The following is an 18738-nucleotide window of genomic DNA, read 5'->3' as shown; positions in this document are numbered from 1 at the left end:
AAGCACAGTTTACTTTAGCTCTGGTTTTTCTTCAAGATCCATGCAGGCCAGTTCCAATGTACATTGCTAGCCCATTTGAGAGAGGGAAGGTTAGTCTGGGGAATAGTGCCATGATGCTTCTATGTTAAACTCTGAACACTAATATTCTGCTTAACAGTCAAAGAGTTATACAGCATGGAAACAGATCTTTCGGTCCAACTTGTCCATGCCGACCGGATATCCTAAATTAATCTAGTCACATTTGGCCCATATCCCTCTAAACCCTTCCTATTCAGTACCCAACAGATGCTTTTTAAATGTTGTAATTGTACCAGCCTCCACCTCTGGCAGCTCATTCCATACACGTACCATCCTCTGTCTGAAAAATTTGCCTCTCAGGTTCTTTTTAAATCTTTCCCCTCTCACCTCACACCTATTCCCTCTAGTTTTTGACTCCCCTACCCTGGGAAAAGGACTTTTGTTATTCACCCTATCTACACCCCTCATGATTTTATAAGGTTAGTCCTCAGCCGCCGAGGCTCCAGTGAAAACAGCCCCAGCCTATTCAACCTCTCCCTATAGCTCAAATCCTCCAATCCTGGCAACACCCTTATAAATCTTTGCTTGAAGTTTTTCAAGTTTGACAATATCTTTTCCATATCATGGAGACCCAAATTGTATGCAGTATTCTAACAGTGGCCTCACCAATTGCCTGTACAGCTGCAAAATGATAATCCGACTCCTCAATGCACTGACCGATGAAGGTAAGTGTATCCTATCTATCTGCGATTCAACTTTCAAGAAACTATGCACCTGCACCTCTAGGTCTCTTTGTTCGGAAACACTCTTCAGGGCCTTACCATTGACGATATAAGTCCTATCCTGGTTTGCCTTTCCAAAAGCAGCACCTCACATTTATCTAAACTAAACTCCATCTGTCACTCCTCAGCCCATTGGCCCATCTGATCAAGATCCTGTAGCACTCTGAGGTAACCTTCTTCACTGTCCACTACACCTTCAATTTTGGTGTCATTTGCAAACTTACTAACCATACCTCCTATATTCACATCAAAATGATTTATATAAACAAAGAAAAGCATTGGACCCAGTACTGATCCTTGTGGCATATTACTGGTCACAGACCTCCAGTCTGAAAAATAACCCTGTACCATCACCCTCTCTCTCCTACTTTCAAGTCAATTTTGGATCCAATTGGCTAGCTCCCCCTGGATTCCATGTGATCTAATCTTGCTAACTATGTACCATGTGGTACCTTGTTGAACGCCTTACTGAAGTCCATATAGACAATGTCTACAGCTGTGTCTTCATCAATCATCTGTGTCACCTCTTCAGAAAACTCAATCAAGTTAATGAGACACCATTTCCCATGCACAAAGCTATGTTGACTATGTCTAATAATGCATATAAATCCTGCCTTTCAGAATCCCCTCCCAACAACATACTCACCACTGGTGTCAAGTTCAACAGTTTATCGTTCCCTGGCTTTTCCTTATGACCTTCAAATGGCAATTTGCATGAACTCACTAAAAGCCCTCTAAATTGTTCATTAAAAAATGCAAGGTGTCTGATCAACTGCTGCCTCCTTGGTTGCTTAGATATGAACCTTGGTAGTTATTATCAGCAGGTTAAAGAAAAACTTGCATTCGTAAAGCACCTTTCAGGCCTTTTTGGTAAGGCTGCACCTGGTATGTTGGCTTCTGTTTTTGTCCCCATATTGAAAAAAAAGATAATTTTTTTAAAGACTATGGTTTGGTTTGTCTGGTATTGGGTTTTCTTTCTGGAATAATGTTTCTTCTCTGGGGGGTATTGATCGTCTGTCAAGTGCTATTGCCAGGGTAACTGTTACTTATCCATTGCCCTTATTGGGAATGATGACCTACTGGGAATTATGGTTGTTCTGCATTTTGGACAAGTGATATATTACATCTTCCTCATCAGCTGCCTGCAGTGAAGGTGTATCTCCTTTCATTGTCCATATATGTCTGCGGTTACAATAGTTTCGCAGGGTGCTCACATTCACTGTATGTGATGACAACAGGTCCCAAATTCACTAATTGGGCTGACACTTGTTAAGAACATTGACTGTTTTCACTCTGACTGGTTCTCCAACGATCAGTTCTGGCAATGATATGAATATTTTATCATATGCAATTTGATTTTGTTACCACTCATGTTAATACTTTTGGCTTCAGTCATTCTTGTAACCATTGGAATTATAGCTTAGGTTTTCTGCGATGTTAGTTGTTGAACTGGACGTCTATACATGCCTTCAGTATGTGTATTGTTCCACTCTAGGATTAGATTAGATTACTTACAATGTGGAAACAGGCCCTTCGGCCCAACAAGTCCACACCGCCCCGCCGAAGCGTAACCCACCCATACCCCTACATCTACATCTACATCTACATCTACCCCTTACCTAACACTACGGGCAATTTAGCATGGCCAATTCACCTGACCTGCACATCTTTGGACTGTGGGAGGAAACCGGAGCACCCGGAGGAAACCCACGCAGACACGGGGAGAACGTGCAAACTCCACACAGTCAGTCGCCTGAGGCGGGAATTGAACCCGGGTCTCCGGCGCTGCGAGGCAGCAGTGCTAACCACTGTGCCACCGTGCCGCCCAATCTTATTTGCCCACCTTGTATGCTGGATCCAGTCAGTTATTTTCCTATGATCTCTTTGGCAGCTAGTCCAGTAAGGTCTACTCCAATCTTATTTTCCCACTTAAGATGAATGTAGCCTCAATTTTCTTTTATTCTTTCGGGGATATAGGTGTCCCTGGCAATGACAGCATTTATTACCCATCCCTACTTTAGTGTCAATGGCTTAATTTTTGGATCCCACTTTGTAAAGTCTGCAAAGCTTATAATGTTGCAGAAATGTTCTGGTGTTTACCTGACACTTCACATTCATTTGATGCTTTCATTCTGCAGTCATCATTCTAACAGCCACAACTTAATCATCACTTTTTTAGATACAACAAAGCCAATCTGTTGTTATGGTATAATGTTAGTTGTCAGAATCATGATATGACCTATCTTCAGTTGCCATCTTTATAGGTTTGCTTTGCTTTTTCCTCAAAAAAAAATTTTGTCCTAAGTCTTTCATCTTCATGAAGTTAAAGCATTGCTTCCTTGCTTTCCGTCTGGTGTCCTGCGCAATTTTTACATCCTATACTCTGGTTTTGATCTTTCTGATGACTAGCCTGCAAATAATTAATTATTTTTGTTTCCCAATATGTTTTTCTTATCCAGCCATGGAACCTCCCTTGGTATAATGCAAAGCCCTGTCTCCCTATTATAATCTCTATTCGATGGTTGATTGCCCTGAACCTTCAGCATGTGTTGGTAGCTTTCTTGGCAATTAGTTTCTCCTCTCTGAGCAGATGTGCTCTCACAATATGATCTCGTATGCCGAAGACAATTCTATCTCTGTGGACATCACCTTTTAGTTGTATAAGATTGCAGTTATCAAATAGATGTATCAACATCATCAAATACTGATGAATTTTGGATGTTGGTTTGCTTGCTGAGCTGGAAGGTTCATTTTTACGTGAAAACGAACATTTAGCTCAGCGAGCTAACCTGTATCCAGAACCTCAACCTGAGCTACAAATCTTCTCAAAACTCACTAACTGATGAATATTCTCCCTCTCCCATGAGCTCCCTTGAACACGTACTATACATAAATATCATTTTAAAAAGGGTCAAAAGGTGAATTTGAAGTCATCAGAATTTCTCAAGTCTGACATTTCTGTTCATCAGTGAGATCTAAGTCGCAGTGCAGCTTGTAACACTTTTTCTCCAGCACTGGGATTACAGAGTTGTTACTCCTATTTGTTCAGACCTCTTATCCAATACTGTAGCTAACTCAGAGCTTTGCCATGGAGCCAACAAGAAATTCTAATTCAGTCTCATAATTCCTCTATTTTCCACAGAATTATACTGGAAAATTCAGTCATTCTAACTCAGCCAGTAATTCACAATTGTAGGCTGCTGTTCCACTTCTGGTCTGTGGTTGCTTTTAGTAGCTGGCTCTTTTGCATCTCTAAACATTGACACAATTTCAGGTGGACAGTTCTGCTTTCATGTTTTATGAAATGCCATTAATTGCTTCTACCTCTAAAGTGAAAGCAAGTTATAGCATAGGCCACATGACTAGCAGACCACAATTATACAATATGCAAATACATTTCTCCAAACAATACACTGACTGGGAGTCAACCTAGGCATTTTGAGTTGGGGTAGTTGAACTATATTGAAGTAATATTCTGAAATATCAGAGAGCTTCAAATCCACTTCCTAAAGTTAACAATGAGACATTAAAATTCAATTTGCCAAATGAAATTGAGAATTGCACTGATGGAGTTTGCAGGACAATGAGAAATAATTTACCTCGGGAACTGATTCAACTACTCAAAAGGTAATCAACCGCAGGACGAAATATAGCATCACAGAAAAAGAAAAATGAAGATTCCTAATTTATATTAATGTCATCCAGGGAAATGAAATATGAGTAAAATGGACTTTGAGTTTCAGTCCATACTATAACTTTAGGTAACAGCTTTACCATCTTACTTAAGTTGATTGAAAAAAGGGGTGAATAATCATCTGAAACAGAAACAGAATATTGGCCAATCCAGGCAAAATATTGAAGCTTCTTACTGCTTGGAACTGTCTGTGGTGTATTTTGGACACTGCTCATTGAGCTATCTTATTGATCTTGAGAGTAATGATATTTCTCAGCATGCTTATGGTTTGAGGCTGTGCATTCATCAGGGGTGGAAACATTTCTTGAAAAAAGTGAAACCAGTGCCTTGGCCAAACAGAAATAAGGTCTAGTACTTTTGACTTTGTAGATTATTTGAGGGTGGGTTCTGGAAAAACAACATCTGCCCTCTGAAACAACTCCAACTGGCATCCTGACCTTTTTTTTTCTCATCTTATGAGCCTGCAGTGGAGATTCAAATATATACATAATATTTACCCTCTGAGGTTTGATAGCTACTGGGCAGAACAGATGATATCTTATGCGTTGCAGTAAAGTTCTTCAGAGAATGCTTCTTTTTCCCGTCCATTTACAGGCATCTAGAAATCCCCAGCCATTGCAGAGCCAGCTGCAGTCTGCAGTTCTGCATGAAGAATCTCAAATAGTTCATTAACGTGGGGAAAATAAATAAAAAATATCAAGTTGCTCCATCTCCATAGTTATTATTATTGCAGGTACAGGCACACCACTAGGAGTTTTTAAGCCATTTGTAGAAATTGGAGATTTCACCTGCATATTTAAAAAGTCTCTTAAGATTAGAAGTGAAATGTTTCTGAGCTGGGAGAGACACAAGCAAAGCTGCAAGGTGTTATTAACCTGTGTCGCATTTGTACTTCATCAGTTACGTCTGTCTATATACCTAGGTGTGGTTGGAGTGTATGCTAGGATCTAACCAGATTTAACTCTTTCCCCATCTCTCAATCTCTCTGCTGCCTCTGCACTCCCATCTTTCTTGTACGACATCTAGACTTAGTGGCCTGAAGTCTTCTCAAACCGAACAGAGGGTCATAGAGTCATAGAGATGCACAGCATGGAGGATTTATGTTCTCATCTTTAGCTCCCACTACAATTTTGCTCCTGACTCATTCTGTTTTCCTTTTCCTAATCCATCCTTTGGCTCAGCATCCAATAACTTTATGCATTTGTGAAGCACTGTGATGTTATCATAGTCAGAGTATCCCAATAGTATGGAAGCAGGCCATTTGGCGTATTGAGTCCACATCCCGCCCAGACCCACTCCTCGACCTTATCCCTGTAACCATGCATTTCCCATAGCTAATCCACCTAGTCTGCACATCCCTGGGGCACCATGGGCAAGTTAGCATGGCCAATCCACTTAACCTGCACATCTTTGGACCGTGGGAGGAAACTAGATTACCCAGAGGAAACCTACGCAGATATGGGGATAATGTGCAAACTCCATACAGACAGTTGTCCAAGGCCGGAATCAAACCTGGGTCTCTGGCACTGTGAAACAGTAGTGCTAACCTCTGAGCCACCATGGTGACATTGTTTTATAAATCTAAGTTGTTGTCAGCTCCTGCTGCACTCACTTGAAACAACGCGAATTCCCCCGAGTCAATCACAGCAGTGTCATCCTGTTTGGGTATCAATTGGCATTCTGCTTCTGTCTTAATCTATTAAAGTGAACATGCCAGACCAGCTAGACAGTCAATACAAAAGTTCATTGCAAGACCTGAGACACATTTACATGATTACAAATTAACCTTATTCCTATGTAGTTCTCTGGGAAGAGAAACAGTCCATTATTGCACTCTGAATATTTAAACACAAGAGTGTGGCCCCCAGATTAAATTGAAAGGACAAGTTTTTGTTGATTACACTTGTTTGCAGACTACCTTAAGGTTCCAAAAATGAGCTGTGTTTTTGGGTGCAAGGACTATACTAAGCGATACACTTTAAAGGTATGTTTTTGAATTCACTAAGAAATGTGCCGGGGGACACCCATATAATTGGAAAATGGTCCAGTCCAGTTTTGGTAAAATCATTTTAAATGCAGGCTGCTGCTTGGGATCTGAATGTCAGATCACAGCAGATGTGGAAGTGGGATCAGAGGGGTGTATGTAGAACTGGATTCAGCACATGGCAGGAAGGGAAGAATGTGGCGATGCAATCACAGAGGTGTACAGTTTAGATCAAATGCAAGGTCAGTCTTGGGAGATGTGGTGTATAGATCAAATTGCAGTAGCTGTGGAGATGAGACTGCAGTGAAGGTGAAGTTTGGATGTGGGGCTGGTTATAAGGATGTAGACAGTAGGGAACTTGAGTAGCCTGAAGGAAGTGATCCTGCTTCCCTTCATTCATAAGCAGTGCTTGAGAAGTAATTTACTCCAGAAATTACCAGTTCTCACTTCCTTTCAGTTGTCAGGTTTCGCAAATAGCCCAGGGAAAGTTGGCTCAGAGCCATTGAATCCACATGGCTGCTGAACAAAATCCATTTGGCTGACACAAAATGCAAAGGTTCATCACAACATTAGTTTCAGAGAAACAAGACAGAAATCTGCAAAGGAGCACCAGCTTTTGTAAAGCACATTCAAGATACAGAAAGTGAGGTGGGGAAGTATGATGGAAGCAGGTAAAAGCTAATTGAAGCTGAAGCAATGCTTAAAGTGAAAAAAAAAACAAGATTGATGGGGATTCCTCAAATATTGAAGCATTCTTTTAATTGGGGATTCTGTCGTTTCATTCTCAGTATACCGTGAACTTTCAATCATTAATTTTAAAAGTTGGACAAAAAAGAAGCTGTTAAAATGGCTGCCACATATCATGCACATTTGACATTAGTACAAGACTCAACATCAAACCTCCAGGCAGGCATTCAGAGCTGTTCACATGATTTATGTATCTCTTTGGGCTAAATGACTGGAACTTCAATACTGTATGGCTCCATGTTTCATACTTACAATGATACTTGTGTCATGTTGCCTTTTCCTATCCAAACTAGACAGGGTGGGGGGTAATCATTAGTGATGTTAGGATGTGAAATCAACAGAAGTACCTTGCTTGGAAAGAACTTTGAAGTGACATGGAGACAAGTATGTTTTCCTTAGTCTGTACAAGAAATCGGTTCCACCAAAGACAGCAGATCTATTAGTCCAGCCAGCCTGTGAATCTGAACTTGCAAACAAGCTACAAGACAGGCTATTAAACTGTTCCAGTTTAAAGTCCACCTGAAAATGAACCTCCTGGCTATTTGACTACAAGAGACCCCTGAACCTGACATGAATCCTTCCTTTTATGAGATTCTCAATTTAACATTAAATTATTGAACCTGGTCAAAAGATGACAGACTTGCCAAATGGAAGGCAGAGCTTGTAAATGAGATGCTGATGAAAAGTGAATTTGGATTTAGGTTTTGTTATCACATGTAGTCAAGTACAGGAATACAGGAGTGCAGTGTAAAGTGTACAAAGTCGCCATTCTCCAGCACCATCTTACAATACAAAAGACAGGATTAAAAACAGAAGCAGAAATAAATGAAATAGCCAAAAGAAAAGGAAGCTTCCAGGCCACTCTCCTGCCTCCACTATGAGTCTTTGCTGCCAGAGAAACAAAGCCGCAAAGTTATCCCTCAGTCTGTGATTTCCCGAGGCCCTGCACATCGTCTCTGCCATCAGGCACCCAGGCTCAGCTATATCCTGGAGCAGTGTTGCTATTCTTCAATGCGATCTTGCCTCCACCAATACTGTTGCTGCCATCAGACCATGCTGGCCAATCTTGGCAATGCAGTTGCTGATGAAGCAGTCGGGTCCTAAACTGGAAACTGGGCCCACCACACCGAAGCAACCAGTGCCTTTCCTGCTTATGTTGCTGCCACTTCCTGAGACCAAACTTTCAGCAGAGGAACCTGCCGCTGCCAACAAACTGGGCAAGAACATCTTTTGCCATTGCTGACATGCCAGGAAGGAACTGCATATGGCCACTACTGATATTCTGGGAGGGAACCGATCCCACCACTGCTAACACTCTGGGATAGAGCCGCTCCCATCGCTGCTGACACTCCCGCATAGAGCCGCAGCTATCGCTGCCGACATTCCGGGATAGAGCCGCGCCCATCGCTGCCAACACTCCAGGTTAGTGCCGCTCCCATCGCTGCCGACACTCCGGGATAGAGCTGCGCCCATTGCTGCCGACACTCCAGGATAGAGCCGCGCCCATTGCTGCCGACACTCCGGGATAGAGCCGCGCCCATCACTGCCGACACTCCGGGATAGAGCCGCGCCCATCGCTGCTGACATTCTGGGATAGAGCCACTCCCATCGCTGCCAACATGCCGGGATAGAGCCGCTCCCACCGCTGCCAACACTCCGGGATAGAGCCACTCCCATCGCTGCTGACATTCCGGGATAGAGCCACTCCCATCGCTACCAACATTCCAGGATAGAGCTGCTCCCATCGCTGCTGACATTCCGGGGTAGAGCCACTCCCATTGCTGCCGACATTCCAGGATAGAGCCGCTCGCATTGCTGCTGACAATCCGGGTTAGAGCTGCTCCCATTGCTGCCGACACTCCGGGATAGAGCCACTCCCATCGCTGCCAACACTCCGGGATAGAGCCACTTCCATCGCTGCTGACTATCCGGGATAGAGCTGCACCCATCGCTGTCGACATTCCGGGATATAGCCACTTCCATCGCTGTTGACATTCCGGGATAGAGCCACTCCCATCGCTGCCGTCACTCCAGGATAGAGCCACTTCCATTGCTGTCGACATTCCGGGATAGAGCCACTCCCATCGCTGCCAACATTCCAGGATTGAGCCTCTCCCATCGCTGCTGGAACTCTGGGATAGAGCCACTCCCATCGCTGCCAACACTCAGGGGTAGAGCCGCTCCCACGGCTGCTGACATTCCGGGATAGCGCCGCTTCCATCGTTGCCAACATTCCGGAATAGAGCCACTCCCATCACTGCCGACACTCCGGGCTAGAGCCACCACCACCGCTGCCAACATTCCGGGATAGAGCTGTTCCCACCACTACCGACATTCTGGGATAGAGCCACTCCCATCGCTGCTGACACTCCGGGATAGAGCCGCATCCATCGCTGCCAACATTCCAGGATAGAGCCGCTCCCATCGCTGCTGACATTCCGGGATAGAGCCACTCCCATCGCTACTGACACTCCGGGATAGAGCCACTCCCATCGCTACTGACACTCCGGGATAGAGCCGCATCCATCGCTGCCAACATTCCAGGATAGAGCCGCTCCCATCGCTGCTGACATTCCGGGATAGAGCCACTCCCATCGCTGCTGACACTCCGGGATAGAGCCGCTCCCATCACTACTGACACTCCGGGATAGAGCCACTCCCATCGCTGCTGACACTCCGGGATAGAGCCGCTCCCATCGCTGCCAACATTCCGGGATAGAACCACTCCCATTGCTGCTGACACTCCGGGATAGAGCCGCTCCCATCGCTGCCAACATTCCGGGATAGAACCACTCCCATTGCTGCTGACTCACTGGGATAGAGCCACTCCCATCGCTGCTGACATTCCGGGATAGAGCCGCTCCCATCGCTGCTGACATTCCGGGATAGAGCCGCTCCCATCGCTGCTGACATTCCGGGATAGAGCCGCTCCCATTGCTGCTGACTCACTGGGATAGAGCCACTCCCATCGCTGCTGACACTCCGGGATAGAGCCGCTCCCATCGCTGCCACCACTCTGGGTAGAAAAATTCCATGTTTGGAATCCTGTCGGGAGCTGATGCTGTGGCAGGATTTGTGACAGCAGCTGATGTCAATTCTGGAGAGGCTTATCTCAATGTCAGGAGCCTTTTGTGCAATTGTTTTGGGCTGTTTTAACCAGTAGCAAGGAACGTTAGACAGTGGAGAGTTAGTTAGGGAGGTGTATTAATCACCTTATTAATGGCCTGACACACCTCATTAATTTTCACTCTCTCCCAAATGCACCCAGCAGATTAGACATCAAGAAATCTCAATGTAGAAGTCAATGCATCTACTTGGCTGCATCCTCTTTGTTTGCTCCAGAGTTGTTTATCTTGGACACTGGGTACACCAGTATGCAGGCATACCTTCTGAGCACTGGCCATACACTATGGCCACAAACATTGGCATCCAACTTCGGTCCAGCCTGTAACAACCATCTTCAATTCACTTAGAGAATGGTTTGTATCTTCGCCAGATAATCTACGTGAAGTACTCATTAATTAGAAATGCTAAATATTTGTATTATTACTTCTTCTGAAGTTATTCATGCTCTTTGAGAAATATTTTCATATTTCAGGCAGGCATTTGCACAGAGATCATATCCAAGAACAGAGCCACACCAAAATGTTAAAAATTTGAGAACATCAAAATTGTCTTCGAACAGCAAACAAATAATATTTAGGTTGTGTAAACCATATATCAGAATCCCCAGCATCTATAAGAAAATTCATATAGAAGCACAGACTCATGATTGATCAGCAATGGATTTCAGTTTCATTGTGTGTTCATTAGATTATTCAATGTAACATGTAGTGCTGGAATTTACTCAAGTGATCTTAAAATTGTACAATTTGTGTATGCCTTATTCATCATTCTTACAATTTGCTTCACAATCAAGCTGCTGATGATTTGCTTTCACACTGTCATAGCTGTTTAAGATAGTTTTTAATCTTGAAATATGTCCATTTTATTAGGAGCGGCTCTCTCATTATATGGCAGAGAGTGGGGTGTGTGAGGCAGGATTGGTAAGGAAAGGATTTGAAGTTTTCTCAGAGAAAGGAAAGTTTCTGAGAATGTTGGTCGGTAGCTCATGCAAAAGGAACCTCTCAAAATTGTCTGCCGTGGCATTTTTCACACTAAGTTGAAGCCATCTCTGATCTCTGTCATCTCTGTTTCATTAATTGTCCCTTGCTCCCTCTTTCTCCCTGAGTTCCCTCCGTTCTTTTTGCGTAACCTTCTGTTCTTCTTTTCTTTCATTAATCTTTTTCTGCTTTATTTGGTCTCAAGTCTACTTCTGTTCAGAGATCTTATTTTTCTTGAATTGAATTATATGTGTCAGAAGTGCTCGAAAGGGCCGGACAGATTTATATGACAATTGAAGATTTCAGAACACCATTGCTGAGACTGGTTTTATATTCCACAGTTTTGAAAAATGTAATAATTAAATTAAAATTACAACAGCTGCCATGGTAGGATTTGAACTAGGTCCCTAGATTACTAATCCTAGTGACAATATCTATGCCATTGATATCAGTAAAAGTCAAAAGTGTTCTCTTGGTCTGTATTCAAATTTATGCAGTGAACAGAAATGATCCAATAACTGAAGACTGTGAGAACCCAAAGGTACCACAAGGAAAACTGTCTTAATTCCCTGTACTATTTTCTTCCGCTGTAAACACATTTTTAATTCAGTTTTTTATCCACTCTCTAAATTTGTACCGAGTTCTATTGCTTCTAAAACATAACCTGACATTGGTTAGTGTCCAGTACAACATCTTCCTAATGTTTTTGGAGTCATGCTGCTTTCTTGTCAAGAAGTGAACAGCATTTGTTTCCTTCTTCTGGCTGCAGCTGAAGTATAATCATTAGTGAGATTCAGTTTCGTACAATCCATTATTCATCATTTTGAGGACAGAGCTGGTGTAACCTGACAGAAGTATGGAAATCTCACTGTTTACATCTGTTGCTTTGCAGGTACTGAAAGGTTCCAAAAAGTTGGTTCTGTATGTGCGCTCAGTTGGTCGTATTCCAGGAGGCTATGTCACCAACCACGTCTACACTTGGGTGGATCCACTAGGCCGTAGTGTTTCCCCACCACCAAATCTGCTCGAACACAAGAGTAACACACTGCGGAGCAAGGAGAGCGAAAAGAAGAGTCATCTTCAACTACTCCGAGATGGAGATGAGAAGAAGGTAATTTGTGACGATTCTGCTACAATCTGTAGAACTTTTTCCTGAAGGAGTGTGGGTTAAATGCTCAGATCTCAGGAAACCTGATGGACTTGTGTGTTGAAGTAGTCCCAGCTCACCTCTCTGGGGTCTCGGTTTGAATGCAGTATAAATAAATGGGGTGAAGGAAGAAACAGAAAAACGCTGGTGATTCTCAGGAGGTGAGACAGCATCCAGGTAAAGAGTTTCAATGACCTTTCTAATATGGTGAAAGTCCTCTCTTTCTGCCTGTTAGACCATAAGATCATAAGACATAGGACCAGAAGCACGCCATTCATCCCATAGAGTCTGCTCAGCCATTCAATGAGATCATGACTAATCTTACAATCCTTGACTCCACTTTCCTGTTTTCCCTCTTAGCCCTTGATTCCTTTACTGATTAAAAACCTACTTGCCGCAGCCTTGAATGTACATAACAACCCAGCATTGTCAGTCCTCCGTGGTAAGGAATTCCTCATGTACATTGCCCTCTGAGAGAAGAAATTCCTCCTCATCTCTGTTTAAATATGTGACTTGTTATTGTGAGATTGTGCCCTCTGGCCCTGGCCTCTACCACAAGGTTAATCAGCCTTTCTCTATCTACCCTTGAGAATCTTGTATATCCTCTCATTCTTCTGTAGTTTGAGTTTGGACTGACTCAGTCTTGTTCCTTAGGGGTGTGTGCACGCTGCCTCTTAACATGGCTTGAATTTAACAGCCTCAGCTGGAGAGATCGCAGAGCCAACGATATGAAAAGTGGGGGAGGCAACAAAAATCATCTCATCAAATTCAGAAGTTGAGCGTGAAGTATGCTATTGGAATAGAATAAGAAGGGTTTTATCTGCACCTACTAAAAGTGTATCTGGTCTGAAAGTATTGAATGTTTGTATTGTGTGCCAAACATGGAAGAACATTCACTTCTGCAACACTTGACTTTCCTTACTGTGACTTGCAAGAGAATAGAATAAAATAGAATATTTATTGAAGTATCAGTGTTGGGTGGCTCTTTGAAAGCTGTATGATGAGTAAAGAGGTGAGTGGAAAGATTTCTTTCACCCAATCTAATAACCTCACTGATCATTTCTAGAAATTGGTGCCTATTGAGAAAGCAATATAATCACAGATAGAACTATGGCCTCCTAGGACTGTTTGATTGCATTTTATTCAGTTATTGGCTGAACCATGTGGATGAGGTAGATCATGGGTTTGTTCTCCCAGATGTTTGATAGTCAATCTAGGCAACATTAACATATTCAATTGGCCTTTGAAGTCATGGTGAAGAAAGAGATGAATTTTGAATATTCTTCCTCCTGTGGACTATTCAGTGATCAATTCCAGTTAGAAATCAGTGTCTGTGAAGACTAACTAACAAATAAATTAGCTCTCTTGCTTGCAGTTCAATAGCACATCCCCAACTAATAGTCTTATGAACATATGAATTTCAAACTGGAGTGAGCCACTTAGCCTTCCCAATTTTCACAGGATCTTGTATGTTTCAGTGAGGTCAACTCTTACTTTTTTATGATCCTGTAGCTACAAGTCTAGCCTGTCTAACCTTTCCTTGTAAGCCAATTAGTGCACGCCAGATATTAATCTGGTGAGTGTTCTCCAATCTGCTTTCAATGCATCCACGTTCTTCCTTCAATAAGGAGACCAATACTGTGTACAATACTCCAGATGTGGTCTCATCAATGTCTTGCAGAGCTCCATACTTTTTATGTTCAATTCCCCTTGCAGTAAATTATAATATTCTATTAGTTTCCCAATTCCTTGCTGTACTTGCATACATCCTTTTGTGATTGAAGCACAAGGACACCCATATCCCTTGATATCTCAAGTCCAGTGACTCTGCCTACACCTCACAGATACTGCCAGACATGCCAGTAATTTTTATTTTTGATTCAGATCTCCACCATCCACGTATCTTTGTTTTATTCCCTCTACATCTCAGAGCTCTACAATCTCTCAGCATTTAGATAATGTGTTTATTATTCCTGCCAAAGTGGACAATTTCACACTTTCCTACATTGTGATCCACTGGCCAAATCTTTTCTGGTCACTTCATCTATCTGTAAGCCTTTGTAGCCTCCTTATTTCCTTTTCACGAGTTAATTTCCTACCTATCTTTGTGTCATCAGCAAATTTGGCAACCATAACTTCTGCCCCTTCATCAAATCATTTTTATAAGTTGTGAACAGTTGAGATTCCAGCACTGATCTCTGTGGCATGCATTTGTTATATCAAGCCAACCTGAAAAAAACATTATGGTTACTCTCTGTTCCCTGTCAATCGTCTGTCCATGTCAATATGTTACCACTAGTCCATGGGTTTTTACTTTCCATAATAGTCTTCGATGTGGCCTTTCTGGAAATAATAAATCTGCCAGTTCCCTTTTACCCTCAGCACATGTTACTTCTTCAAAGAAGTCCAATGTATTAGACAAACATGATTTCCCTTTCACAAAGCCACGTTGACGCTACCAAATTACCTGAATTCTTCTGAGTGCCCTAGTATAACATGTAGCGTCTAGCATTTTATCCATGACAGATGTTAAACTAGTTCACTTTTTGAACTAAAGCACGACATTTTCTATCTTCCAGTTTAATGGAATCTTCCCCAAATTTAAGAAATTTTGAATAATTAAAACTAATATGTCCACAGTCTCATTAGCCCCTTCTTTTTGACCCTAGGATGAAGTGCATCAACACACATTGACTTATCAGCCACATATAAATGGTCATGATATGGAGATGCCAGTGTTGGACTGGGGTGAACAAAGTTAAAAATCACACAACACCAGGTTTAATTGGAAGCACTAGCTTTCAGAGCACGGCTCCTTCGTCAGGTGGTTCATCACCCACCTGATGAAGGAGCAGCGCTCTGAAAACATAAATGCAACTGACTTGGTACCAGTTCCCTGGTGACTTCAATTTTCATGAGTTCCTTCTTCTTTTCCATTTCATGGTGGGATATCACTTGTATTCCCTGTGGTGAAGGCCAATGTAAAATACCCATTCAATTCATCTGCCACCTCCTTCTTTTTCACCATTAATTCACCAACTTCATTTTTCATAGGACTAATGCTTTGTTGGTTATTGCCCCAGCTTCATGTTAAGAGTAATGCCTGTTTTGGAAAAGTAATAGGTTGTCTGCCCTTCCACAACTGCTCCTCAACACTAAGTTATGGTCTTTGATGGGGAGAGAATAGTATAAATCTGCAAATAGAATGCAGTGAAAGAGAATCCACAAGGACAAAGACCAAAATGTTGGATCAGCAACAAAGGAAAGTTGAAAAAAGAAAAAGGATTGTGGTTATTAGTGAACATGGGTAGAACCTGGATAAACAGGCAATTGAAACATGGAGCTTTGCTCAGAATTAGTTCTTTAATTTGATTGCTCTGACAGAATGGATCAACTACCGTATAGACTTAGGTAAAAGAGAAATTTTTTAGACTTTTTTTAAGGTTAAATTTATGGGGTCGGTTATTACATGGATACTACTTCAACGGGGCTGAAATTCATACTACAGTCCAAAATACCGTATCATTAGCAGACGTCCAATTGATCTCGAAATGAATATCTGTTACCTATGAAGAACTATGGTTGACCTTTACATGAGTTATAGGGAAAATTCCGGGTTGCTTTGCCAAAAATAGGGGTCGGCTTTTACATGAGATCAACTCTTACTCAAGTATGTACGGTATTTGCTGTTGGTGAAGAAGTGAAAAGAACCAGTGAACACCAATTTGAAGAGACCGACAAAAGAATCAAAAAAGGACATTAACTTACAAAATAGCGAATGGTGTGGACAGAGTTGTCGTTGGGAAGATGTTTCCATTGGCAGGAGAGACCAGGATCCGAGGGCACAGCCTTAGAGTAAAGGGAAGACCCTTTAAGCAGAGTTGAAGAGAAATGTCTTCAGCCAGAGGCTGGTGAATCTGTGGAATTCATTGCTACAGAAGGCGGTGGAGGTCAGGTTGTTGAGTGTGTTTAAAGCAGAGATAGCTAAGTTCTTGATTGCCGATGGGATTAAAGGTTATGGGGAGAAGGCGGGAAAATGGGATTGAAAAATTTATCAGCCATGATTGAATGGCAGAGCAGATTTGATGGGCTGAATGGCCTAATTTCTGCTCCGATGTCTTATGGTCTTATGGACATGAGGAAAACCTTTCCTTCATTCAGACAGTGATCAGAATCTGAAACCAATTGCGTGAGAAATGTGGTGGAGGCAGTTATACCCGTTACCTTGAAATTGAATTTGTTGATTCTCTGAGGACAACACATTTGCAGGATTGTGTAGAAAAGGCAGGAAAGTGAGTCTGGCTAAGTGGCTCTTCCAGTGAGCTGCAGTGTACATGAATGACAAAATGGTCTTCTCCTACACTGTAACCATGCTATGATTCTAAACAAGGAATTATCGTAGAAAAGGAAAGTTGGTTAAAAACATCAGGAGTAAATCTGTCTATTACACTTTAATTCAGGGACAATTCTAACTTGAATTTTTCATCAGTCATGATTTCCAAAATAGCTCAATACTGTTGCTTTGCTCATTGATAAATTCCTGCTCAATGTTGTGAGTCCACAATAATTTGCTAGTTACTTTTCCGACTCCTATCCCTAGCCCACTGTGTTCTTTTTTGAGGTGGTTCTTTTACCAGCTGTTTGAGATTTTGTGAAACTTGTCAACCCCATGTTTGTGAAATATCTGATGACCAACTGAAATGTGATACTTAATGGAGGGGAGTTAGGAATATACATACTTTTTGAGGTCAAGGACCTTTCAATGACAAACTTGCCAATGAGATCTCAAATCTCATATTCGACTTGGTAATCTGATTCTCAAATGTTCAGCTGCCAGTCTGTCACTGAACTGAACATAAAATGGTTGATCTGTCACTTGGAACTAGAGAATAACTGCAAACTAGTAATCTAATCTTATATGGAGCATATTGATTAACTTTGCAGTTTTGACTGGACACCCCTAAGTAGTTGTCCTGGGCACATGTGATCTTAGCTGAGTCAACATGCACCTCAGTTCTCTGGAATTTTGCATTTGTAATGAACACTCTTCAGCAGACACAGTACGCTGTGCATATCATGCAAATACATATTCTGGAGTATAGGTTCTTCAGTGTCTTAGGTTTGACACCAATTAAGCATAGTGGTGGTTTCTTTACATGTCTTATTAATGACTTAGATGAGGGAGTCGAAGGGTGGGTCAGTAAATTTGCAGATGATACGAAGATAGGTGGAGTTGTGGACAGTGAGGAGGGCTGTTGTCGGCTGCAGAGGGACTTAGATATGATGCAGAGCTGGGCTGAGGAGTGGCAGATGGAGTTCAACCCTGCCAAGTGTGAGGTTGTCCATTTTGGAAGAACAAATAAGAATGCGGAATACAGGGTTAATGGTAGGGTTCTTAGTCAGGTGGAGGAACAGAGGGATCTTGGGGTCTATGTACATAGATCTTTGAAGGTTGCCACTCAGGTGGATAGAGTTTGTAAGAAGGCCTATGGAGTATTATCGTTCATTAGCAGAGGGATTGAATTCAAGAGTCGTGAAGTGATGTTGCAGCTGTACAGGACTTTGGTTAGGCCACAGTTGGAGTACTATGTGCAGTTCTGGTCGCCTCACTTTAGGAAAGACGTGGAAGCTTTGGAGAGGATGCAGAGAAGATTTACCAGGATGTTGCCTGGAATGGAGAGTAGGTCGTACGAGGATAGGTTGAGAGTTCTCAGCCTTTTCTCGTTGGAACGGCGAAGGATGAGGGGTGTCTTGATAGAGGTTTATAAGATGATCAGAGGAATAGATAGAGTAGACAGTCAGAAACTTTTTCCCCGGGTACAACAGAGTGTTACAAGGGGACATAAATTTAAGGTGAAGGGTGGAAGGTATAGGGGAGATGTCAGGGGTGGGTTCTTTACCCAGAGAGTGGTGGGGGCATAGAATGCGCTGCCCGTGGGAGTGGTAGAGTCAGAATCATTGGCGACCTTTAAGCGGCATTTGGATAGGTACATGGATGGGTGCTTAATCTAGGTTAGAAGATCGGCACAACATCGTGGGCCGAAGGGCCTGTTCTGTGCTGTATTGTTCTATGTTCTATGTTCTATGTTCTATCTCACAGACCACTAATTTACTCTTTCTTATGTACTGTCCACAAGTCACAGCACAGGAGAATTGTGTGGCTGCAAGGATGTTAGAAGCGCAGGTTGCCAAAACTCTATATTTTCTCTAACTAAATAAATAAAATATTGCCATGCATCATTTGCCATTTTAATAGACTGAAT

General features: G+C 42.4%; 1 protein-coding gene across 2 annotated transcripts in view; it reads left to right on the top strand.

Moving 5' to 3' along the window:
* Positions 1 to 18738, top strand: part of whrna (whirlin a) — a 225643-nt gene that overhangs the window by 56510 nt on the left and 150395 nt on the right. For both annotated transcript variants that reach the window (XM_072565568.1, XM_072565567.1), the window contains exon 3: positions 12221 to 12439. In XM_072565568.1, coding sequence (XP_072421669.1) covers positions 12221 to 12439 — 219 coding nt within the window. The remainder of the gene's footprint in view (positions 1 to 12220; positions 12440 to 18738) is intronic.

This window comes from Chiloscyllium punctatum, chromosome 49 (genome assembly GCF_047496795.1).
Source record: "Chiloscyllium punctatum isolate Juve2018m chromosome 49, sChiPun1.3, whole genome shotgun sequence".
Classification (NCBI taxonomy): Eukaryota; Metazoa; Chordata; class Chondrichthyes; order Orectolobiformes; family Hemiscylliidae; genus Chiloscyllium; species Chiloscyllium punctatum.
The sequence above is the reverse complement of the archived record's forward strand: the minus strand, read 5'-3'. Positions and strand labels throughout refer to the sequence as shown.